The sequence below is a fragment of the Tetrao urogallus genome, assembly GCF_951394365.1.
Source record: "Tetrao urogallus genome assembly, chromosome: 2".
Lineage (NCBI taxonomy): Eukaryota > Metazoa > Chordata > Aves > Galliformes > Phasianidae > Tetrao > Tetrao urogallus.
Window position 1 is genome coordinate 37231783 of NC_136814.1, and position 25923 is coordinate 37257705.

The 25923-nt window shown below is 37.3% G+C and overlaps 1 protein-coding gene across 1 annotated transcript in view; it reads left to right on the forward strand.

The window, feature by feature from the left end:
• Positions 1–4613: 4613 nt before the first annotated feature.
• LYST (lysosomal trafficking regulator) overlaps positions 4614–25923 on the forward strand; it is a gene marked incomplete at both ends in the record, with an annotated part of 60096 nt that continues 38786 nt past the window's right edge. The window contains 13 exons of the mRNA XM_079550679.1: positions 4614–4805; positions 6820–6910; positions 9648–11727; positions 13061–14081; positions 15683–15844; positions 16478–16631; positions 17788–18014; positions 19368–19434; positions 20127–20236; positions 21267–21681; positions 22849–22993; positions 23722–23895; positions 25534–25694. Coding sequence (XP_079406805.1) covers positions 4614–4805; positions 6820–6910; positions 9648–11727; positions 13061–14081; positions 15683–15844; positions 16478–16631; positions 17788–18014; positions 19368–19434; positions 20127–20236; positions 21267–21681; positions 22849–22993; positions 23722–23895; positions 25534–25694 — 4999 coding nt within the window. The remainder of the gene's footprint in view (positions 4806–6819; positions 6911–9647; positions 11728–13060; positions 14082–15682; positions 15845–16477; positions 16632–17787; positions 18015–19367; positions 19435–20126; positions 20237–21266; positions 21682–22848; positions 22994–23721; positions 23896–25533; positions 25695–25923) is intronic.

Genomic DNA, 25923 nt, shown 5'->3' on the forward strand with positions numbered 1-25923 from the left:
GAAAGTGGTTCCTGCCTGTCATGCACACCTGCTTGATGTGTACATCTTCTGTTTTACTCAGACACTGTAGCCTGACAGTGCAGCTATATGAGTAGCCCTTGGCATGGTCATTTTGGGCTGACCTTTACCAGCCTGTGATTGGGAAGAATTTGACATCTACCTCATAACATGTAGAGGAGATTTCAGTAGTTTATTACTTCTTGTTTTTTTGCTAGTTCTGTGGAATTAATAGTGAAAAAAGACCTGTTAGAACTCTAATTTCATCTAGAGACCAGCACCAAACTTTGTGTCACCTCCAACTCCTGCTGTGGCTGTTGGACAGCAGTTAGGAAATGTAATTATTTGAAATAATATTATGGCATCTTGACCCAATTTGGCTTAGTGTATAATTTTATTATAATATTGCTATAATTCTTTGATAATTAGTGTTTTTATTATGTTACTGGACTTCCCAGATCTTTCTGGGCAGTGTGTTGCTGAAAAGATAACCAAGTGCAAGGCAAAATTCACGCAGTAATAGCTCTGGCCACGAGTTCCTTCATTTTTTGTCATTCCCTCACACTGCATTGATGCCAGAGATAACACTATCTGATCTGTAGCACTGTATGAAATGTGTATGCTTATGACCCAGTATTCAACACTGAACAACAATTGGTCTCGAGTTCCACTGTGGTTCTAAATTATTTAAGAAATGCTTTTGCTATTTTCTTTCAAAGATGTAAAGCCCGCCAAAGTACAAAGCGTTCCTATACTTAAAAATGCTCAAAGTGATGAGCAACTTCATGAAAATAGAATGAAGTCAGTAGGAACCACAAGTTTCAATTGCAGGTAAGTTGATCCGTACCATGACAGTAAATGGAAAATGCAGCCCTTGAGAGCTGGTACAGAAAGGCTCTTGAGGGCAGAAGTGATAGGGATTGAGTTGAGGATGGTGTAAAGATGGATGTGAGATTACATGTGAATGTCGGGTAATTCACAGCATAAGCAATTTGTTTGCTTTGATGCTTGTGAATTTCTTTTCTCAGAAGTGGATATTATTTTAGAGGTGGTTTTTATGAAATGCAATCTTCATATTGTAGGAGGTGAAATGGAATGTAGGGATGTGCTTTATTTCGGGACTAGCAATAGCAAGTCCTGACACATTGTGTCTTCTAGAACTGTAACATTCTCATTACACTTGTGCACAGCCTGAACTGAGATTCTGGTAGGCTTCTTGCTGTTCTCCTATGGCCTAGTTCCTGTCACTTATTTTGGGTTACGTTTTCCTCCGATGTGTGTTCTCTGAAGTTCAAATCCAGGTGAAGACACTTTACCTCAGTCCTGGTGTTTTGCACAGCATCTATTTCCATATTTCCAGGCATCATGGCAATTAAGGATATGTCATTTTAAGCAAACAAAAAATACTGTAGCACAGTAGTCCCTACCTAAAGCAAATTAGGTGACATGCTTTCTGAGTAAGAGGAAATGGCATGCCATGTAAGTGAGTGTCAGTGTGCCCCTGTCTGCAGAAGAAGGGGAAGGTGACAAGCAGGCTGGAACAATGAGCATCCTTTAAGACAGGATGAACAATGAGGTTAAGTCTGAAGCTGCATTTCCAAAGATGTGTGCGCAGTGAGTCTGTTTAGGCAGTGACATGACAAGGAGGAATGGCTTGAAACTAAAGGAGGAGTGCTCTAGGTTAGATGTTGGGGGAATATTTTCTGGAGAGAGTGGGACAGGCTGCCCGGAGAGCCCGTGGTTGCCCCTTTCCTGGAAGTGTTCAAGGCCAGGTTGGATGTGGCCCTGGGCAGCCTCATCTAGTATTGAATGTAGAGGTTGGTGGCCCTGCCTGTGGCAGGGACTTAGAGTTCTGTAATCCTTAGGGTCCTTTCAACCCAAGGCATTCTGTGATTCTTAACTGAAGGGAAAGAAATAGGTACAAGTGAGAAGCAGCTAGCACTTGTTCCAACAAATCCATCTAAACAATAGTACTTTGTTATCTGGCCTGGTAGCCATAAATTTTCTGCGGCGTAGAATGAAGGTATCTTATTTCCTTACCAATTACATATGAACTTCGCGCATTAAGAAAGCATACTTGACATCTTTTTGCAATTAGAATTAATAAAATAGTACTTTTTCTTACTAGTGGTGTTGAGAATGCACGCTTGTGGTAGAGCATTGCCAATTTGTTAATCCTTGGAACAGTGCACACAGTGTGGGAAGTCTGGAGACTGAGGTTTCTGAAACACAGTGAACAGTATAGCCTTTACATCTTTCAATAAAGTCTGCTGCAAGTGTAAAATCTGTGAGTTGCTCACGGCATTCAGTTGGGATGAGTTGTGGATGTTGGCTGTAAGGATAAGCTGATGTTCTGCAAGGCTCTAGTTGAAATGTGTTGCTCCAAGCACTCAAAGGGGAGCCCGTTACGAAGAAACCCATAGAAGTCTTTTACCCAGTGTTCATACTCTGCTGCAGTTGTAAGACCAATTTGACCAAGTTTTTCCTTTAATTCCTGTGAGTGCTGCAGTCATAAATTTATCCTTTTCCTTTTTTGGTTTACTATCCTCATCTCTTTTTTTTTTTTTTTTTTTTTTCTACCCACAATTCTGAACGTATCTTTTGAACACTGACCTAGAGACCTTTGTAGTTGAATGATTTGGTTAGAACCTTCACATTTCTACTGCTAACAAATGCCTTTGTGACTCTTAACCCCTCCAGATAACAGGGTTTTGATGTTTATATCGGCCTGCAGCTGGAGTGCCTCAGTTTGTGAACACTGGAATAAGTGCATGTTTGGGCAGTTTGTATGTGTACGTGTGTGTGCTAGCAGGTGCTACTTCTGAGAAGTGTAAAGCTTTGCTAAAAACTGGATTCAGTTATGTATATGTATGAAAAGGTTAACTATGAAGGAGGCAGATAAGAAGTTCTGGTACCATAGAATGGCAAAATAATTAGCCCTTGAACAAGACTTGGGAACAGTAGCAGCACATGTTGAGAGACTGTAGTAATAAACACTGCCTCTGTAGTTACTGGTATCTCTTTTAGAAGACAGCAGAGAAAATATTTGACCAGTCAGAGGAAACCATACTCTAATGAGCTTTAAGTATATTTAAGGAGCTTTTCAGTCTTGCTTAAGTAAAACTATTTAAGAAAGATTATTTTTTTTTTTCCATAGGCTGAATCCACTCTGAAGATGTGTGGAGGAAGCTTACTAACCAGAAACTCCAAGTTCTCAAATAGAAAAAATTAAGTACTTTGACAGCTTAGCTTTCAGCTAAGAATGCTGCATGTTGGGACTGTACAAATGCTTGTTCTCTGTAACAGTAATTTTCCCTGCATCGTTGTGGAAATGATATTTGCCCTTCACACACAGTTCATGGAAACAAGGCTGCTGTACTTGTTGTGTTGACACATTTACTTGTTCCATTTGCTTGGGGTAATGGACTTGGTATTTTTAGTCCTTCTGGAGTGAATTAGGAGATTCTCCCTCTTGGTCTTTTCTTCACTACTAATTAGAGCTCAAAACTTGGGAAGTGTAAGGGATGCTGAGGAACACTGATCTGTTGCATGTTTGGATCCTCTGTTAGTACTGGAGTGGGTTAGAGGCATGACAGGGAGAAGAGAACTCAGTACTGCTTCAGTGTGCTCTCTGGAGACAGAGCAAAGCAGGCACGGTCCTGTTCCTTTCCAATTTTATTAGTTACAGCTTCCCAAGTGCTTAAAGTGATAAAGGTTGGTTGTTTGCCAGGATAAAACAAAGGGACAGGACTGAAGCGCAGTCAGGTGCTGATGCAAATGCGTAATTTAGTTTTTCCTAATATCCTTTGCTTGTCCCAGACCTGCAGGTGCATGAAGCATTATGTATGCAGGTAGTCAGCGCTGAAGAACTTGTGTTTTTTCTAAAAGGAAATGTTGAAACTTGCATACCTCATTCATCTTACATTTTAAAAACTAGCTAACTCTATTATGTTGACTTACCATGTATGCACCAGGTACTTCCTCTGTAATAGGATTTTGTGGGCAGAGTCATAACAAAAAAAAAAAAAAGATAACTTGAAAGGTCAAAATACCTCAAGGAGCTTCAGATAGCTATCACAGAATGAATTGTTTTAAAAACTGCATATTAAACATCATGCGTTTTCACTTTTTCTAAACAGGTGAACTGGGAGTGACGTTTCCTAGGTGTATCTCCTTTTCCTTCCAGTTAGAAGCTAAATGTATTAAGCTGGCAAAGTAATTCTGGTAAGAGTCTATGCAGTGCTGTTTAATTACTACCTTTGCTGTCTTTCAGCAGATAAAGATTGAAGATCACATCTAGATTTAAGAATGAAATCATTAACTTTCATGTTTGCAGTGTGAAGGACTGTTGTGTGTCCTAGACTTACCTAATAGGTTTATAAAATAAACGTTTGGGATCACTGGCTGAAAGTCTCACTGTAATAAGCTTAACTTTCCTGTTCCCTTCCATCATATGTTAGTATATTGATTCCTCAGTCCTACACATCCTCCATGTTTCAGAGAGGAGGTAGTTGGAAGGAATGACTTTCTCTCCATCTTTTTTTTTTTTTTTTTTCCCTTAAGAAATGTATTTTCTGGTGAATTTACTTTCCATGCTTTCTACTTACAGCTCAGACATGAGCAGTGCCAGTAACTCACTGGCACGGGAGTTCTTGACAGATGTCAACAGACTGTGCAATGCAGTGGTCCAGAGGGCAGAAGCCAAGGAAGATGAAGAGGAAGAAACTCATATGGCTGCCCTGGGACAGTACTTAGTTCAAGGCCGTGGGTTTATTTTGCTTACCACACTCAACTCTAATATTGATCAGGTAATAGTTTTTCTTACCTGGATATAAGCTTTTCTTTTTTGTGTTGAGCCTTGACTGTTGTGTTCTGTCCTTCTGCAAGCACAAAAAAGAGAAAAATAGCTAACCATATACCTGTTTGCCAGCTGATGCTGTTAGCTATTAAACTTCTGTCTGGTTAAGCTGTGTGAATCTTGAATTTGGCAGCTGGGTAGAAAGGCAGGAGGGTAGAATTTTTGAGAGAAATTAGTCTGCTTGCTTAACCTGTTAAACTAGCATTTGTTACTTTAAAGCAATAAAGTCAAAATGTACACCTTTCCAATTTATTGAAAAAGCATACATCTGTCAACAAAACACACTTTGCAGGAAGATAAATTCTGTGAGTGGCTTTTTCTCACTGGTTGCGATGTGAATGGGAGATGGATATTTGAGTTTGTTCTATGTCGTGGTGGAGCTGTAGTGTTTAAAAAAAAAAGTATATATTTCAATTCTTCTAATTACCATCATACATGGAATGCCATCCATTTTTGGCAGTACTATTTCTAGAAAAGGTTCCAAAACTGTAAGACCTTTCAGTAAACTGGGTTGAAATGTATTTTCTTTGTTCTTTCAATTTTTATTTTAATTTGTTGTACAGTTTACTAGATCTCTCCATCCCAAAATGGAAAAGATAAAAGAAATACAAGTCAACTTGTGAAACCACATCTAATTGAAATTTCATTATCAGCCTAATAATTTGTAGTGAGGTTCTTGATGGTTATGATGCATTTCTGGTTCAATCTTTTGGATGTGCAGACCTAATTTTTATATGCTGGTTTTATTCAAAGGCTGAGAGGAAGTAGGGTTTTTTTTAAATGAATGAGCAGGTGACATATCAGTGATATAAGTAATGATAAGGTGATCTTTGAACCAAGCCAGGTGGAATAACTGGCATGAAGAAATGTGTTCGTGTGTACAAAAGTAGAATCATCGAATTGCTTGAGTTGGAAGGGACCCTTAATGATGTTCTAGTCCAACTCCCCCCCCAATGAACAGGGTCGCATACAGCGAGGTCGGGTTGCTCAGAGCCTGGTCCAGTCTGATCTTGAATGTCTCCAGGGACAGGGCTTCCGCCACCTCTCTGCACAAAAAGAAGCTGATGCTGCTTTGTCATCCATAATCAGTTTTGCTTACTTTTACTGAGTCATTTAGCTCAGTATCTTAATTTCTTAAAAGTTCAGTAAGAAACATGCACAGAATACTTAAATATTTCAAGTGTATTATCTCTAACTAGGTGGCTTGTGGAGTTAACAGTAGGTTTTTCACTTTATTCTACCTCTTAACATTTGCAAATGCCTTTTTAAGGAATCTGAATCTCAAATCTCAGTAGATAAGAGTCTATGCAAACATTTCAAGACACTCTTAAATTCTGATCTTCAGTTAAAAGCAAGTTGTGTAAGCTTCTTAACATAATGTTGCAGCTTCTTACCAAAATTGTTGCTTATCTTCACACACCTTAATTTATTTGCTATCTTGAATTTTTGGGAAAAGTTGTTGCTTCAGCTGCATGTCAGTGAATGATGTCAGCTACAAAAATGCTCAGGCCAGGTTTTTGTGGTTCTGGATTGGGGGTTGGTGATAGAATTTCTTGGTTGTTTTTTGTTTTGTTTTTAGCACTGAAACCATACTGATAGTGATGTATAGCAACCAGTAAATTGTTGGGATTTTCTACCTTCTTATATTATTTGCTTTCAACTTCCTGGTTTTCTTATGTGGTGGGTGAGGAATTTGTTCAACAAAAAGGATTTGAAGAGATTTTTATATGAAGAGTTGAAAAAGTTTAGTAAATACTTCAAAAACTTTCTGATTGGCTCCAGTTAATGATTATAGCATTCTTTGCAATTAGGTTGTCTCTCCAGTTCTGCATAGAACAGCAAGAAGACACAGAGAACTGAATGTTTATAGCTTATTAAAATAAGCTGGAGGATTCATCTATTTGAGGGGGGGGGGAGAGGGGAAAAAGCTACAAAAGATTGTTTATTTTTCCTTCTGAACACAGGAGCTGACATGTCGGGAGGAGCTTCTGACCCTCCTTCTGTCACTTCTGCCACTGGTCTGGAAAATCCCTGTCCAAGAAGAAAAAGCAGTGGGTAAGATTTATTTTTTACAGTATTAAGGATCTAGAAAATGTCATGCATTGTATTTGTATTCTAGTATTGCCAGCTAAAGAACAGAAATCCATTATGTCTGTGTCCATTGTCCATGGCCTCTTAGTATAGAAAGAAAGTGGTAATTCTACAAAGAAATTAAATGTAAAAATACCAGTGCTCTACAACATACAAGGAAAATTGTCCAGAGAAGGCTAAGGCTCTTGGTTTATGTACAAGATGATGCTCACATTACTGTGTATCTGGACTGTGTGATGAGATCAATTTTTGTTGTTAGTGGGTTGGTTTTTTGCTTTTTGGGTGATATGGGAAAGACTGGAAAGGAGTTTAAAAGTGCATGATTTTGTAATATGAAGTGTTTCATGGTGGGTAGGAGGAGGAAAGACTTATGGTTAATTAAAAAAAATCCACAATAGGATGCTTTAGACGGTCAGAGACGGAGTGAGACTTTTTCTTCTGAAATGAAAGAAATGATAGAAGAGAGACTTAAAAGCTAAACAGGTAACAGAGTGTGAAAGTGGAATGAATATCACAGATGTAGGCCTTGAAAATGTAATGATACTGGATAACTATGAACAGAATCAGAGTGCATCTTGGATGTTCTGTGTCAGGAAAAACTGATGTATGAACAGAAAAACTAAATTACAAGGATTCGATTGCCGAAAAAGTTGTTTAAATCAAAGGAGTGGAAGGTATGATAGAAAATCAAGAGATAAAAGAGGTGATACAAGATAAACTGTGCAAGAAGTGAACTATGTGATGTGATGTAAAAGTGATGACAGCTTTTTTGGGGGAGGGGGAGCTTCTGTGTTTTTCTTTATTAGAAGATAAAACAGAGGATGAAACAAGTTACTTGTATGTTTGAAAGAATTCTGAAGGATTTCCACTTGAAGCTTTCCCAGAGTTCTTTGCCATTTTAAAGCCCTGTAAATTTTGTTAATGTTTGGAGTTGTGTGGCCTTTAGAATGCCAGTTTCATAATACTTTATGTAAACAACTACCCTGCTTGCATCTTTCTTCCATGCTCCCTGGAAGCATGATTGAATTAAATATTTTGGCCCTATGATAGCCTAGTGACTTTTCCAATGTTAGTTTAAAATGCTGCTGTTTAGACAGGTTTTAAGATGTGCTGGTTTTACACTTTGCATAATGTGGTTTGTACCTACTACGAATTTCTAGCTTGCGGTACTAAAGCAGTAAACATGATATAATCAATTTTGCACAGAGAGCTTGCTTTCCTTGATCAGAAATAAAATATCTTAACCCATCTGCATTAGCTGGCTTGCTTTCTTCCTGTTCAGGAAATACCCTTTATTTGGTAAGATAATCATAGTTATCTTCCTTCCAAAGCAACTGTTCCACAGGCACTGCGACTGTGACTATGAAACAGCAAGGTGTGTCGTGCTTGCTCACAGAAATATCTTTTCTTTCAATTTAGTGTTTATATCTGTATTGTGTGCTTTGGGATTTTTTTCTTTTTAGGGTTTATTTCTTTTTGGGGTGCGTTATTGTTGACTATCACTACTTTCTCTGAGTACTGAATAGTGGATGGTGAATACTTGCCATTGTTTGCTGAGTTATTCTTATGCACAAAGCATACAGGTACTTTTCTGCTACTGATTAAAAGTCATGGTGGACTTCATCCAAAAGCATGTAAACTTTTTCCATCTGCTTTTTTGACTGTTTATAGTCTGAGTTGACCAATGTAAGTCAAGTGGAAATATTGTGTAGTATTCTTCAAAAAATTTATTGCCCGCTGAATAAGATTTAATTTCATATTCCGTGCTTTATGCTGCATAGTTGATAGGTGTTTCATCTTGGCTTTCCTGGGAGCGTTCCACATCTTAAACTTAAGGGTTCCTCATTTTAGTCTCCCTCTTGGCCCTGATTATTGCTGGAAGTCCACAACATACGTCTGCTTCTTGGATTTGGAACAATTAAAGCTGGAATGATTAAGACCTGTGTACATAATGATCTACTCTGTACTTAAAGGTTTTTTCCTATTACTACCGATAGTCTGTAATCATATCTTTATGCTGTGTGTTAAGGCACTTAGCTCCTATAGCATATGAGTTGCGTAAAGCAATGTTGAATCATCAAGCTGAAGACATTTTTTCACTCTGCTTAGAGTTCAGTTTTTCTTATTGTGGGTTGGAGTTGTTTGGCAGTGCTTACTGTGGATATTTTGAATGATGGGCAGAAAATAAGTAATGTTTTTGTTGCTGCCTAGAACTGCTTCCACAACTAAATAATAGAGTAGATCCTGGAGTTGGAGTGCTGCTGACTGATATTTTACTGCTACTATATTGGTGTATCTAACTTCACCAAAGTAGATTATAACCAGTGGCTGTAACAGGCCAAAAGACTTTTTTCGAACTAAACTTTCCTTTGCTTCGAGATATCCTTTCATCTGCCTTGATGTTATCTTATTTTTTAAGGGGATGGAATAGTTGTGCCTACAAGTAAGTTCTACAAAACGCAAGGACAGTTTATGTATCCATAATACCTCATAATACCTAGGATTTAAAGGAAAGCCACTGTGGTTCCTGAACATGAATTGTTACCAACTTTTTATATTATAAATGTCAAATGTGCAAAAACATGGCATGTTATGATACTACTCACACTTGAAGTTAAAAGTATTTTTCCTATTTTTGGTTTTTTAATATATGGTTTCTGAGTGTTCTTTTAATGTTCCTTTTGTCTTTCTTTTGCAACAGGTTTCGATATACCGTTTACAGTAGATGTTTGCCTGACCAAAGACAGCAATTCAAGTGTGAAATCCACTCAGGAAAAAGTGGGATTAGATCGAAGTGCTCGTTCATCTCTTCAGGCTTCTGCACAGCTCCATCCTCGGTCTCGAAAAAGTGGGCGCATGCGCAAAACCACCCATCGTTACTCTGTGCGAGATGCAAGAAGATCTCAGCTGTCCACTTCAGATTCAGAAGGCAATTCTGATGACAAGAATACTGTAACAATGAAACACAGACGTTCCCAGTTCCTGCAGCCTTTTTTAACGTACCCAGCTAGGGACAGCTACCTTGTAGGTAGAAGTGATTTCTTGCCTGCTGATGTGGTACCAAATCCTAATTCTGATGTCCCTAGTCTAGAAAATTCCAGCCAAATTATTCTAGCGCATGAGCTAAATCCAGAGATTTTGAATGAGCCAGTTGCAGGAACTGCTGAGAGCAACATGGATAACTCTCCTTTTGACTTATGCCATGTGTTATTGTCACTACTGGAGAAGGTGTGTGGATTTGATATTACTTTGAATCACAGTTCTGCTCTTTCAGCTACTGTGGTGCCCACATTAACTGAGTTCTTATCAGCATTTGGAGACTGTAATTTAAGTAGTAACGCAGAAAATGAAGTGGTTTCTGCAGGGTGGACAGAAGAACCTGTGGCTCTGGTCCAAAGGATGCTGTTTCGAACAGTTCTGCATCTTATGTCTTTAGATATTAGCAGTACAGAAACAATGCCTGACAACTTGAGAAGAAATGTGACAGACTTGCTTAAAGCAGCATTAAAAATCAGAATTTGCTTGGAAAAGCAGCCTCATCCTTTTGCTCCAGAGTATAAGAAAACACTACAGCAGCTTGTTCAGGATGACTTTGAATTATCTAGATACCGTCACAGAGCCTTGCTTCTACCTGAAGTTATAGGAGGAGTCTTGCAGATCTTGATCCGCTGCCTGCAGAGTGCAGCCTCTAATCCATTCTACTTTAGCCAAGCAATAGATCTTGTTCATGAGTTCATACAGCATCAAGGTTTTAAGCTGTTTGAAGTAACAGTGCTTCAAATGGAATGGCTGTGTATGAAGAATGAGGGAGTAACTGGGGAAGCTCCGGAGCATCTGAAATCCCTTATAAACAGCATCATGAAAATAATCAGTACTGTCAAAAAAGTGAAATCAGAGCAACTCCATCAGTCAGTGTGTACAAGAAAGCGGCATAGACGATGTGAGTACTCTTACTTCATGCATCACCACAGAGATCTCTCTGGGCTCTCTGTATCTGCTTTTAAAAACCAAGCTTCCAGAAATCCCTTTGAGACAACTGATGGAGAAGTTAATTATCCTGACAGATGCTGTTGCATTGCTGTTTGTGCACACCAGTGTTTGCACTTGTTGCAGCAAGTTTCTCTGAGCAGTACTTGTGTTCAAATTCTCTCAGGTATACATAATGTAGGAATATGCTGTTGTATGGACCCAAAATCTGTGATTGTCCCATTGCTCCGTGCTTCCAAGTTACCAATATTAAAAAACTTTCAACAGCACATACTGAACATCCTTAACAAGTTTATACTGGATCAACTGGGTGGAGCAGAAGCTTCTCCAAGAATTATACAGGCATCGTGCAATATATGTACTATTGACTGTGATCAGCTTTTGCAGTTGGAAGATGCCTTGCAGGGCAACTCTAATGATGCTGGTTTTGCATCTAGTTCCTCCTGCAGAGTTCAGGGAATTCTGCCTAGCAGTGGATCTGAAGATGTGTTGTTGAGATGGGATGCATTGGAGGCTTATCAGAACGTTGTTTTTGAAGAAGACAAATTACAAGGCATGCAGATTGCAAGCCATATTTGCCACTTAATTCAAAAGGGAAATGCAGTGGTCCAGTGGAAACTATATAATTGTATTTATAATCCAGTGCTTCAGAAGGGGGTTGAGCTAGCTTGCCATGCTCAACAACTGGGACTAACTACAGCTGATAAACACACAAGCGGTTACCATAGCCAGTGTTTGCCTTACGAAGTACTTCAAATTTACTTGCAGATACTGCCTGCATTGCTTAAATCCAGGTTGGTAGAATTTCTGCTTATTAATGGAAAACCCAGTAATTATGTAGTACAAAGTTCTATCTGTTTGTCACTGATTAGAACGTAAATGTTTGGACTATATTTTGCACTTGGATATCTCAGAGAGGATGTCAAGATAAATAACAGAAGACTTTGTTAGATTCATAAGCTGCAGAAAGTACGGGGCCTTGAACAAGTCAAAACAAAGCATGTAAGAACAAAATCTGTCAAATGTGGTATGTTCTTTGCCTCTTAATTCTTCATGCTAAAGTGAGTCAGTGTTGAACAGATTCTCATTTCACTTGATGAGAATTTCTCCTAAATTTTCCGGTCTGTTTCCCTTCTCCTAGTTCCTACAGAATTTGTGAATCACTTAATTTTTTTTAGAAAAGAAAAAACAAGCTTCTAAGACATGAAGTAGAAAACTTTCTACTTGTTCTGCACTCATAGCTTCTGAATAAAATTCCATATATTTTATTAAGAATATGAATGCGTCCTTTCTTCTATGAAGGATTCTAATCTTTTCTGTTGGAGTCCTGATGAAGTGAATTTAGTAGATATGGGAATTAAGTTGGAAGGTAGGGAAGGTGAATGTCTGTAAGCCAACATACATTAAGAAACTTACAGATCATTACCCCCAATTCTATGTGAACTCAGTGTAATACATGGGCAGTAGAAAGAATGGAGAAAATATCATTGGAAGTATGCCAATATTAAAAAAAAAAAACACCTTTGGCAGTAACAGTTGCATGAAGTTGTGCTTGAAGTGTGTTTCAGATACTGTTCAGCAGTTTTTTCTTAAAACTGTTAAAGACATAGCAAGTAAAAGTCTTAAGACTTCATGTTTATTTGAGAAGCAGTCTATTTCTTACCAAAGTCATAGACTTGAAGTCTGACTAGCTCCAACTGTTAATAAAAAGTTGCCTGGATGTACTGTTGCAGAGCAGATATACAGCTGAACACTTTAATGCTTTGAACATCATATACATTGTTGTGGTCTGTATTAGTGATTAGTCAACCCTACATAAGGTTGTATGTCCCTATGTCATAGCTTAACTAAAAGTTAAATTTTCTTCTACTAGGTGAATGATGCTTAGAGATTCTGAAGTATTGCAGATGATCCCCCCCTCTAGCCCACCTTGCATACCCGAAGTGCAATTCTTGCACTTTGAGATATGTTTACTTCATATAAACATGATTTGGTCTTGGTGTCACTCGGGTGTGTGGAACAGGATTATTTTTAGACGTCACATCTTATGAATGTCTCATAAAATCTTACGAGATAATGAATTCATTGTTGATTTGTAAGGAGACTATGTTATGCTTTCTCTTACAGGGTGATTAGAGACTTATTTCTGAGTTGTAATGGAGTGAATCAAATGACTGAGTTAAACTACTTAGATACTTTAAGAAGCTATTCTTTGAAAGTGTTGGAGACTTTGATACTCTGCCTCGGTGAGCAGCAGAAAGATCAAGCAGTGCCAGAGCTAGAGGACTTCAATTATGAGCACAAGGAGTCTGCATCTGATTTGCCTGCTTCTCTTTGTAGCCAGCACACTGCTTCAGAAATTCCTCAAAGCCTGAGCAAGTTTTATGCAGGCCTTAAAGAGGCTTACCCAAAAAAGAAAAAGTTTGAGAGTCAAGACGTTCATGTTAACACAATAAACCTGTTTCTCTGTGTTGCATTTTTATGTGTAAGTAAAGAAGCAGACGGTGATCTGGATTCAGCTAATGACTCTGAAGATACATCGGGATATGATAGTACAGCTAGTGAGCCATTAGGCCATAAATTACCATGTCTGTCACTGGAAAGCCTTACTTTGCCCTCTCTGGAGCATATTCACAGAGCTGCTGATATTTGGTCCATGTGTCGTTGCATCTATTTGCATAGTTCAGTTTTCCAGAGACAGTTCCATAGACTTGGAGGTTTTGAAGCATGCCATAGACTGCTAATCCTCATAATTCAGAAGCTTGTGGAAAATAAGGAGAAAGAACAAGAAAAAAGGGAGAGAACATTGAGTGAAAGCAAAAGTTCACATGGGAGTGCTCGTGCTGAACGTCTCAGCAAAGATGCCTCTGTTCATTTCCCTGAAAGCAGGGAAGTGGCGCAATCAGAGCTCAGTAGTTCTGACAGTCTTGCTGTTCCAGAACAGCTGGTGTCTGAATGTGTCTCCTGTGACAGTTCTGCAAGTAGGGAACATGCTTCAGCTGCAAATCTGGAAGAGGGAAAGTCTTCTGTAAGAGAAGAAACTGAATGGGCACTTCAGGGCATCAGACTTCTAGAAGCTTTGCTGATGATATGTTTACACAGTGCAAGCACCACACAGCAGAAGATGGAAGTAGAGATGTTTAATCAGGTAATGTGCAACTTCCCTTAGCTTACCTTAATTGTATCTGTTATGTACAACATTATTTTAACAGTAATCCATCTGAGGGAGTTTTGTTGTTGATTTTTTTGGAGTTTAAAGAAAGTTTGTTGTTATGATGCATATTTAAATGCATGCCTTAAGCATGACAGAAAGCAATATATCTAGATGATGGTGGTAGTGGTCAGCAGACATGAAGGAATAGGAGTAAGAGAAGGACAGGCTGTAGTTGCTTTTTTTAAGGAGGCAACTTTCCATGTGTCTGCTCATTGCCCCTGCTGGTTAGGATCCTGTAATACCTTGTTTGTCCTCTAACATATTTCTTCCATCCCTTTTGGACTGGATCCCTGTTCATGCTGATTCTGTGCTTTTCAGTGGCTGGAGGAGCCTTGTGGAATGCAGAGTAATCTAGCTTGAATGAGATGTTTACCCTGTTTGGTTTTTTAATTGTTTCCAATTTATTCATCTCTCTGTTACCATTTGAGTTAGCGTGGTTGATATGGATAAGGCAAAAACATCATATACTCTTTTCTGTTTTAATGTGTCTTGGGTTAGTGTATCTTCAGTCCAAGAACTGTGCTAGGACTATGATCCTAACAGATAAAGATTTTTTTTCTCTTTGGCCTAAAGTAGTCCTGACTTGTGGGAGGGCATGTTTTCCTCTGCCCACAAATGCAGTGGTGGATGCTGACTACTATTTATTTCAAGCTGGCCATCACTTTTTTTTTCTCTAGTTGAGTACCTTTTCTTTCCTGTGTAGTTTTTTTTTTTTTTTATCTCTAGTTGAGTACTTTTCTTTCCTGTGTAGTTTCTTTGTCCAGTCACATGCTCTGTGTTTGAACTGATGAGTGTTGAATGGTGGTAGATACTTCTGCAAGGATGCTCACTGGAGAATGTGAGACAGAGCTGAGAGTTGTGTAGGCAAGACACAAGTTGTACACAGTGACTTGCATGTTAAGCAAAACTGTGTGAAAATGGTGAGCAGAGGATTGTGCTTGAGGAGAGAGGGGTGTTAAAAGACAGCAATATTTAAGGAGCACCTGAAAAAAAACTATTATCTAAGCTTCAGAGGTGAACTAATTCAGGATTCCATCAAAAGTTATTGATTCATAGACTCCTTCACTATGGTTTATTATTTTAATTATCATCTTGAGGTTTTTTTAGCCTCTTACCTATCTCATTCTGCTGCCATAATATGTATGAGACCTGCGATTTAGAGCCGCTTGCTATTTTTGTGAAGTTGGACTTACCACCCTCTATCCTTTTAACCTCTTGAGTAATACGATGTCATCTGAATGCACTCTACTTCCAACTGTTTCAGAAGCATGTTTGTTTTTTGAAAGAGTGCCTTCATGTAATTTTACAAAAGCAGTATGTTGCTTAGATTGTTCAGTGTGAGGATTGTTTAACCCACAAAGTGTTTGTCGTGGCAGGCTGTAAGTCTTTGTTACTGTAGGAGACTTGGTGAAGTCTAGCAGTTCTAGCTGGAAAGACTGATTAGTGTAGGTGGAAGAGGCAGTTGTTAAATTGAAGTACTGGTCTATTCTAGCCAAAACAATAATAAATCAAAATGTTTATCTTACAAACTCTAGAATATTTGTGTGGATGATATCTTACTACAAATACGAGAACAACTTGCTCAGTCAAAACTGCTAGAAACTGACTTGGCGAAGCCTCTCTTTGATTCACTGCTTCGTGTTGCATTGGGCACTTTTTCTACTGACTTGGATCATTCTGAAGAGAAAATAGAGAAGGTATGAAACACTGACTAAACAAATCTAATTCCGTGAGGTTTGCTGGGTCAAGGTTTTGTTCGTATTTGTTTTTTTTAAACTAAATAAGGTTTATATCTGTTGCATTCTTACAGCTGTTGAAAATGAATTCTGTGATTCTTATATGCAAGTGTCAAGGTGAATGATGTATATTCGTATGCTCCCTAATTTGCTGCTCTGAAATGAGTTACTCTAAAACAGAGCAAGCCCTATTATGCTTTATGGAAATACCTGAAGTTGGAAGTTCTTGCTCTTCTGTTTTACTGTGGGTAGTGGAAGAACTCAAAGTGGATATCCACAGACCATAGAGACTGCAGATATATCTTGACAGAAGAGCAGATGTTAAAATTATTATAGTGGGAATTTTTGGAGACAGTTTTTCTTAATGTGTTGCTCACCTGTTTCCCAAAAGTGTATTTGGGTAGTTAGTAACAAAAATCCGTCTTTGCAGAGTCAATTCTCTGTGTAGAAGTGCGACATCCTTAAAAAGAGTCTCGAGTTTCCTGGAAATATGTGATGAGTTTGTTTCTTTCCCCAGTGGGCATGGAAAAAGGTTCTGGAAGGTTCACAACTATTTGTTTTTCTGAACCAAGGTGGTGAATTTGCGTTTTACAGACCCATTACACTGAAAAGGAGTCAATGCCACAGCCTGGAGATATACCCGAGGAAGCTGACGAGTCACAGTGTGGTAGCCTTAAACTTTTTGCTGAAGAAGAAGGATATGAAGCAGACAGTGAAAGTAACCCTGACAGTGAAACGAAGGATGGAGGTAAATGTGAACTTCTGAATATACAAAGCAATCTCTGATATAGCCAAGCTTGGTTGTCTTTTTAAGATGTACAAAAGCAGGATGATGATCAGAGACTTTTTACAGCTGCAGATAGGTTAGATTTTTCACAGCAAGTGTAATTGGATTCCCCCAGAAGTGAAGCTGACTATTATTACGCTGAGTGTTACGGGAACTGTTCTGTATTGGTTACACTAGTTTACATGATTCTTGCTCTGAAATTATGTTGGATTGTCTTTTGACATTTATTATTGTGATCTGGAAGCAATTATCTCCAGAGATATTTATCAGTAGCTTGTCTGTAAGTCAGTGCTTGAAATTTTATGTAGTACTAAAAAAAATTGATTGAAGTTGTGTAGTCTGGTTGTATCTATTGATATTCAACAACTGATATGTGTTTTATTCTTTTGATGTGATTTTGAACATAGATTTGTTTTGATTTTTGCCTTTGTGCTGTGAACTTGCATTCCGCTACTTCTGTTTATCTGTATGACTAGACTTTCAGTAGTGTATCAGAATTGTATACAAATGCATGTTTTAGAAGTTTCTGAATTATAAATTCAACCTGAAACTATTTCCATGAAACATTTGCAGATAGCATGTTGTCTCTATCACTCATTTTAGTTTCAAATGACATGTCCTGAAGAGGTGGGTGTGTAACAAGTAGAACTTAAATGCTTGGGTTTTGTTTTTAATGAAGATCTTATGTGTCCTGTCAAACATTTTGTGAGTTAAATGACTGAAATACTGCTTCACCCTGCCTTTTAAGATAACAATCATTTACATTCATTGTTCCTCGGCAGGGTCAGAGTTCTGCATAGAAGATGAAGTTCTGTTACAAAGATTCATATTTGAATTGCATCTTTATCATTGCTGTGTGTCCAGTTCCCAGGAAATAACAGCATGTAGTTCAAGAACATGTAATGGGGGAAACTGCATCCCTGCCCTTGTGTTGGCAGGAAAATGTGGGAACGTAAAGCAGAATAGAAGGTGTTACAAACTTCTGAAAACTGCTGATACACTAGTGACTATTTTTGTGTTTGAGAAGATTGGAGAAACTATAACCTTGGATATGCTACTTAAGTAATGCAAACTTTTCATCTGAGTAAGTTTGAGTAAGACAAATGTTCTCTTTCAGGAGCAGACACAAAGGCAGAGCCAGAATGTACCGGTCCTTCAGGTTATCTTAATGACCTAACTGAAAACATCAATCAAGGAGAATTAATATATCCTGAAATCTGCATGTTAGAATTAAATTTGCTGTCAGCTGGTAATGCAAGTTTAGATGTGCTTGCTCATGTATTCCAGAGCTGCCTGAAAATCATCAACCAGAAGGAGAGAAATGCCATTGTACTTATAGAACAGGTAAAAATGTTATTGAACAAATGCAGCACTTCAGCAGTTGCTTATTCTCTTCAGTTTTGTAGTAATAGTATTAAAAAAAATAGCTGAACTCTGAAGTACTCGTTATGGTGTTTGGTAAGACCTGAAATAACGCAAAGGATTGATATTGTTGGTAAAACTGCATTAAGTTAAAAAGAGTAAGTTATAAGAAACTTAACTAATGTTAACTAATGACTGAAAGGCAGTTGACCTGCAGTTGTTTTACTTCATCAAAGCTATTGAACCACAAAAGCTGTCAGTGCAGATCTAGAAACCGTCAGGTGTTCTAATATTTAGAATATGTATGTGCATATTCATGTATGTATTAACATGCTTTTTTGAAACTTGCAATGCTGCACCTGCAAAATATTTCATTCATTTGTCATGAGTTTATATTAAAAATTAATTAAGCACACAGGGGTCACTTGGGATTTCTAAGAGCTAGTTTGTGGGGTTTTTCTTTCTTTTTTTTTTTTTTTTTTTTTTTTTTTTTTTTTTTTTTTTTTTTTTTTTTGCTTTTAAGTAACTAAATTTAGTAAACTTCTCCAGAAGAAGAAAAAATGGTAAAGTAACTTGAGCTTTTAAAGTGTTTGTATGTGTAGTCATCTGACTAAGAAGCAACGTTACCAGTGCTTGACAGTTTAAACCAAAAGCAGGAAAGGCTGGAGTGGGAAAATGTCTTATTTGGCATTCCAATTCTTTGTGTGAATTACTTTCTTAAAATCTTTTTCCCCCATGTATTTTATTTTTGTGAACTTCAGCACATAAAATGACTTAGGATTCAAAGTATTTTTAAGTGTGTTTTAGGGCAAGCTTATTAATCTACTGAACTAACAAGCTTAGAAACTTTGAATGTATTAGATTTTTGAATTATATTTATCTAAGAGGATATTTGTGAAGGATGTTGCTCTTGTGGAAGCTTCTTGGACTTCTTAGATAATTTTAAAAACTTGGCCCCAAAAATTGGGGAAAAGTTAAACTCTCAATATTGCGTCATTATATACCAAGGTAACGTGTTTTATCATAGCCTGTTGATTTATGTAATTCTATTTTGGGAGAGAAGACAAGGCAGCAGTTGTTAGTTGCTGAATGCAGAGTGGCAAGGGATTTTTTCTTTAATCATTTGGATTTCAAAGCCTTTCTCGTCATGCGGTTGAACTGTACAAAACATGAAAGCATGCTCATTAGCAAACATCAAATTATGGAAGTGTTTTATAACTGGATTTATTTTCACTTAAATCAACAGTAGGTTGAATTGTTTGAAGTAAATTACTTGTTAGTTCTTTGGGCTGCTGTATCCTCCTGATTGTTTCCCTGTATTGTTTTTTCTAACAGGGAGCTGTTAAACATATTTTGGGAGGATTTATGAATATACTGACACAAACAGAGTCTAGTTTTCATGGTGAGTTTGAATTCAAAGAACATGGTTTTATAATTTAATGTGTACACCCTCAATTTTTTAGTCCTTAATGCAAACAAAATTTACCAAGTGAATTAATTGGCAAGCATGAATCAATGCACCTGTGTCTCTAGCTTCTGACAGGTCTCTAACATGTAAATAACCCTGTTTTTAAAGGGTTATTTCTGAGTCAGTGGAGATTACATTATTTAAACTGCATTTGTGATGCAGTTAGATTGATTTAGTGTAACAGCATGGGTTGTTTCAGATTCTTAGTAACAGAGGACTAAGTGATATCTTGACTGGGTTTTATTGCTACTCAGAAAAAATCTAGCTGATCAAAAAATCTCGAAGCAAATTATATACTTGCCCTAAGGTAGCTCACACAACATTTGTAAACCATCCCAGGACTTTAAACCATGGCTTTTTGGGGGGATTATTTACAAACTAGATGCTGTGTTCGCAAACCTGGAAGCCAAACTTACTGTAGCAGTCTTGATTTGGTCAAGTGAATGGTAATACTATCAGAAAGCAGATGGATCTCATAATTCATTTTGTAATCATTGTAACTTCCTGAGTTTTAAACGTATCCGTGAAACTCTAAATTCCACATTAATTCTTTTTCCTGACATTATCAAATACAATTTTTAAAAGATTTTCACACATTCTCCTGAAGAATATTCTCTTATTTTTAGCGTGTCAGATGGTGCTGGTAGACCTGCTCGTTTCTTTGATGAGCTCACAGACATGTTCAGAAGAACTAACTCTTCTCCTACGGGTATTTTTGGAGAAGACTCCTTGTACGGTATGTCTTCAGTAATAAATAATACAATTCAGAAGCATGAAGAGAATCTTTGTGCTCAACTATTTTGGGAAATAAGGATATAATAATGTCTAATAACAGCAATTCTGTAACTGACCAGTTTCAGTTGCTGAAACAACTCCCTTTTGTGTTTTGAAAGTGAGCAGAGGAGAAAAGGATTTAGAAACCTGTGTTCTTGAACATACTGGGAACTCTTCAGCACAAGAGAGCAAGATTTGTCTTGAGTAGACTGACATAATGGTTATTGATGACAATATTGTACACTGTTAAACTTGAACTAATTTCCTTAGTTGTAAAGCATTTCCTTTTCAGCAATGGGTGCTGCTTTATCTGCAGGAATTACTTTTAAAACTGTCATGGGTTGGCTTGTCTAACACTGGAATCTACTGCTTGTGTGGGAAATGCTGCTAAAGTATGTATTGGCTTGTGTGGGAGTCTGTAGGAAAAAACAGGGTGAAGGAAATGAAAAGTTACTGCAAAGCATGTAATAATACCAAATTACAGTATGTAAATCAGTTTTTCAAAGATGGCTTGCAGTAATTGCTTATGTGACTGGACACGTTTTTGCTTAAGGACACTTAAGCACTTGCTCAGGCACTTCTTTAATAATCATGCAGTAAAAGATGATAGCCTGTATTTATGTTCTTAGTCGTCCTCAAAGTAAAGTAAAAGATCAGCCTTGTGTTGAGGTGTAAATGAATCTGCTAGCACATAACAAATCTGAGGTGAGACTGCCAAATAAACATCTACTGTGATTTGGCTAATTCCTAAACATAGTAACTTAAAGATCCCTGCTGTCACTAAATCCCCAAAACTGTTGGACTTATACTTAGCTTGTTGAAGTGGTAACTTAAGGCTGTTGTAAATGTCTCAGTTTAGATGTGAAAGCCCACCTATGCAGTGAAAATATGAACCTGAGTTTAAGTGAAGAATGGGGTTCTGTTTAGTTAGGAAATGACGTCTGGCTACGTGGTATTGAACAGTTTGATTCTTGCTTGTTTATTTCTTCTAGGAGATACTGCTTAAGGGGGTATTGAAGATTATAGAAACTAATATGGACATGAACCCATTACAGTACCTTGCCTTCCCTTTGCTACATGGCACAAATTTTAGTAGTTCTTCACAAAAATCCACTGGCACTTCCAACAGCAAAACTGCCGGACTGTTAAAAAAAGCAAAACTTTCACAGAATAAGAAAGAGGCAGATGGTGAAAACTTGAGTCATCAACTGCTTTCTTCTTGGCACGTGGCCCCAATTCACTTGCCTTTAGTTGGACAGAACTGTTGGCCACACATGTCTGATGGTTTCAGTGTTTCCTTGTGGTTTCATCTGGAGTGTGTTCATGAAATGGAAAACTCAACAGAGAAGGGGAAGAAAGTCAAGAGAAGACTTTTATCTGTAAGAGAGAACAGCTTTGACAGCACAGGTGAGAATATAGCTCTTGTTCCTGTTTTAGGTAGCACTGAAGGATTCTGGTTACAATTATTATTAATTGATGTGTCTTACACAAAAAGGTTGCACTTTTTTCTTTTAACTAATGTTGAACACTAATGATAAGCCTTTCTCATTGTTCTTTCCATTCTTTGAGTACTGTGAGTTATACTTGAAGATAAAAATGTTTCCAGTTTGTTCATAAACCAGGTTCGTGCCTAGTTCCTCTAGGAATTTAGCCTTCTCATTGAGTTTTTAACTTCAATGAAATGTCGTGCTGCTTCATGTTGTGTTGAAGAGAATTTCAGCTGCAGCTGAAAGGTCATAGGAAATGACTACTGTCAGACTTAACTGATCTCATGTGTATTGATGAAGCAAGTGGTTTTTGTGTTTTTTCTTTTTAATATAGAGCTACTAAAACTTCTTGATTTAAGATTTAATTATTGGAATTCTTACCTAGAAAGTAAGGTAATGATCATGAGCTAATCATCAGGCTAACTTCGTATAAATCCTTTAACTTTCCCCATGTGTGCTATCACAGATATCAATGGCTATAAAAACATTTACCTGTTTATACTGTTGTAGCGTGTTGCCAGGTTCCAAAATGTTTGAAGCAGAGTCTCTTGGATTATAATTTATAAAACAGGAAACTTCTTGAGGTACTTAAAATGCCTCCCAGTTGGGCACTTGGAATACCTCTATTTTACAACTTAAAAAATTAAAAAAAAAAATGAGAGGGGGCTGAATCTTAAAAATTTTTGAGCTGCTTTTGCAAGAAGGCCTATGCTTTTGCTTCATAACGTAAAGTGGAAAATATTGGATGTAAAATCTTGCTAATGGGGTTCAAGGGCAGCATGACTTGTAAAAAATAAATAAAAATAAAAAAATCTAGACTTTGGGTGCACAATGAGACTTTCAGTTCTACATGGGAATATAATATGACATTAACAATATCATTGAATTAGATGAAATATGCATGCTTAGTGTGTTTACTTAATTACAGACAAGAACAAAGTGCTTAATTAATGTCTGTTTCAATACACAAGAGACCTAGGTTTCTGAAGAGGATTGTACATTCTAGCTCATTTAATTCTAAAAAAAAAAAAAAAAAAAAAAGGCATTGATGTTGTAGTTGTTTTTATAAACATGCTTATATTTCTAGAAGAGACCAAGTCTGTAGGAATGGAATACCTAAGCCTGGGAGATAAACTTGTTGAAGATGGCTGTATTCATATAATTTCGTTGGGTTCCAAAGCATTGATGATGCAGATCTGGGCAAACATGAACACTGGAGCTTTCATATTTCGGTATGGTACATTAGTCCAAAACCTGTCTTGTGAGCATATGTATTGCCCTAATCTAACTTCTACTAACAGCTTGCAGAGAATGCTGCTGTAGAATAAAAACCTGATGTCTATAGTAGAGCCATTTTGCACACTGCCAGCATCAAGCTAAGTTTACTGTACACAAATCTACAGGCTCATTACATCCTGGGTCTCCTGTTTCATGTAGACAAACATAAGTAATTGGCCAAAGTGAAATACAAGATCAGTCATAAACACTGTGCAATTTAGATATTAATGAAGTGATGCAATAAATGTATGGATGCAGGCAAAAAGGTTTTGTTACATTTTCACACCTCAGATGTGAAAATTCTTAATGCTTATCATGGCAATCCTTGACTTTTGAAACACTTTAGCATTTTTATTTCCAATAAGAAATGGATCCTTAAAATGGATTTTTTTAGAGCACTTTATTTTATGAAGTACAATTTATTATAAAAGAATCAGTTACTTTGACTTTGTGAAAAACAGACATCATCTTGACTCTATATGTATGTATCAATATTTATGCAAGTTAAATACCTCAGTTGAAAACGTGTTTGCCTAGATTATGTTGAGCATTCTGAATAGATTACTGATATTTTTTTTTTTTTTAATGAAGAAAAATGTCACCTCAAAGTAACTGATAAAATTAAGATATGGGGCTGAGAAGCAAGTTTAAACAAAAAAACCATACTTTTCTGTTTTCATAGTATGTGCATGGATCCAAATGATGAGATGAAAGCTGGCCTGCTGGCACAGGCTGAATCTCCAGAGAATATTTTCCTTGTGGGCAGGTGGCAACACTTAGCAATACAGTACAAGCAGAAGCAAGAAAGCAAGAAAAATATCCATGGAGAGCTGTCCCTGTGGATTTCTGGTCAGAGGTAAACTGCACGTTAGTTAAACTTCTTAAAAAGATGTTCTCTGACAAGAGAGTCTACACTACTTTAGTACAGGTTGAAGTTCTGTTTGTGAAGTCAATTTAGGGGGATGAAAGAGGGAAATCTTGCCCTGGATTTGCCTTAGCTCCAGAGTTGTCTTCATTACTTTCAGAATCATTAGTCCAAACCATAAACCAGTGCTGACATCACTGTTCTTCATCAGTCATGGATAAATGAAAAATACTACGAAGTTGTGAGAGTAAGGTCCAAAACCAGCTGTGACAAGAGGTTAGCAATAGGTTTAATCTTGCTAGTTAAGTTAAGAATCTGAGTTAAAGTGTAGTTCAAGTGCTAGAAATGTGATTGAAAGGAGATGAAAAGAATGTAGTCACTTGTCTTTGTCAAGAGAAATAGGGTAGAAATGCAAGGTCTGAATTGGCATTAGGAAGTACTACTGCCAATGAATACCTGAGGTCCTTAATGCTAGGTTGAGTGGCCCTCGGCCTGTGTGAAATACACCTTGGTTAGAAGAGGAGGAATTGATTAAATTATCAGATAGCTTCACTATCTGGACTTCAAGAAAAAAGTTGCCTTTTGTATTCCAGATACAAAATAAGTAGTTAAAAATTCCATTTTAAAGTAATCAGATGCATCACGAGTTCTTTGCTATTTCTTTCTTGTAATTCCTTTACAGTTTGATCCATGGATAAGTAATTGCAGGAATGTTGTTCTTAAAGCTGTTGTTAAAGCTGCTGCGTGTTGTCCTATGAATGATTAACCAGGAATTGAAATTGTGATTGATTTAGTTTGCTCTTGAAACTTATGTGGAATTGATTTTTATAGAGGTTAATATTAATTTTATCCCTCTTCCTGTTCAGTCTTTGTTCTGGTACACTGTGAAATCCAAATATGGAGATGTGGGGGAAACAAAAAATGCACATTAACTGCATGTAGTTAATGAGGCCACTCTGCATAGAGGGAGTTACCTATTTTCTAAGAGTTAGATTCTTCCAGGGAAGCTTCTGATGACCTTTACAGTCCAATTAGCCTGCCTTTGTAATTGACTGTAAGGTTCATTGGGCATTTTCTCAAAGCATCAGGCTTATTGCCCATGGCTGTACAGCACATCAGTTCTGACAGAGTTCTTTGGGAACAGCAAATACTTGGTGTAATTTCCAGCATATGCGAGCCCCAGTCCTCAATATGGTTCATTAATGTGGTCATAGACTCCCATTTTTGTCTGTGTTTTTTCTAAGACTAATAAAAATTCTTGAAAAATGGGGGTGTTTTAGAGGAAGAGGTGGTCACCCAAGTGCCAGTGTAGTGTATATGCAGTTATTTTTCACTGAAGTCACAGGGAATGAGGAAGAATTTTTCAGTTTAGGAAATTTTGACTTTAAGGCAAACATGGCTGTCACCTTCATTCCTTTTTCCTCTTGCGCAGTATTTAAATATATACACCACTATGAAAATGGGGTTTTTAAGGTACCTAGAAGTTGAAGATGGCTTTAGTAACTTAATGTCAATAACAAGATGGCTTTTCATCTGCTAAATATTAAAACTACTTTAAGTCTAAGCTGAATAGTTGAGGTGGCAAATCTGATCACTTACTGTTATTCATACTTCTTTGTGTTTTTTTAGGAAATGTGAAATCAACTTAGATTATGCTCTACCGAGGAAATCAAGCTTGTCATCTGACAGTAATAAAACATTTTGTATGATTGGCCACTTTACGTCATCTCAGGAAGAATTGCTTCGATTGTCAGGCAGATGGAATCTTGGGAATCTACTTCTCTTCAATGGTACTTCTCTGTGCTTTGTTTTCCCTGCATAAATCTTCATTTCTTCTTTCTTTCCCCCCCTTCTGTTCAAAGAAGTAACTTGATTATTTTTTTGTACATGCCAACTGATTACAGTCAAAACAGTACATTCTTTATTGGAGTGATATATCCGAGAAGAAGTAAACATTTCTGTATCGGGTACTTCCTAATTTGTCCTTTTGCCACTGTTGTCTTGCCTTTTCTGTGCTGT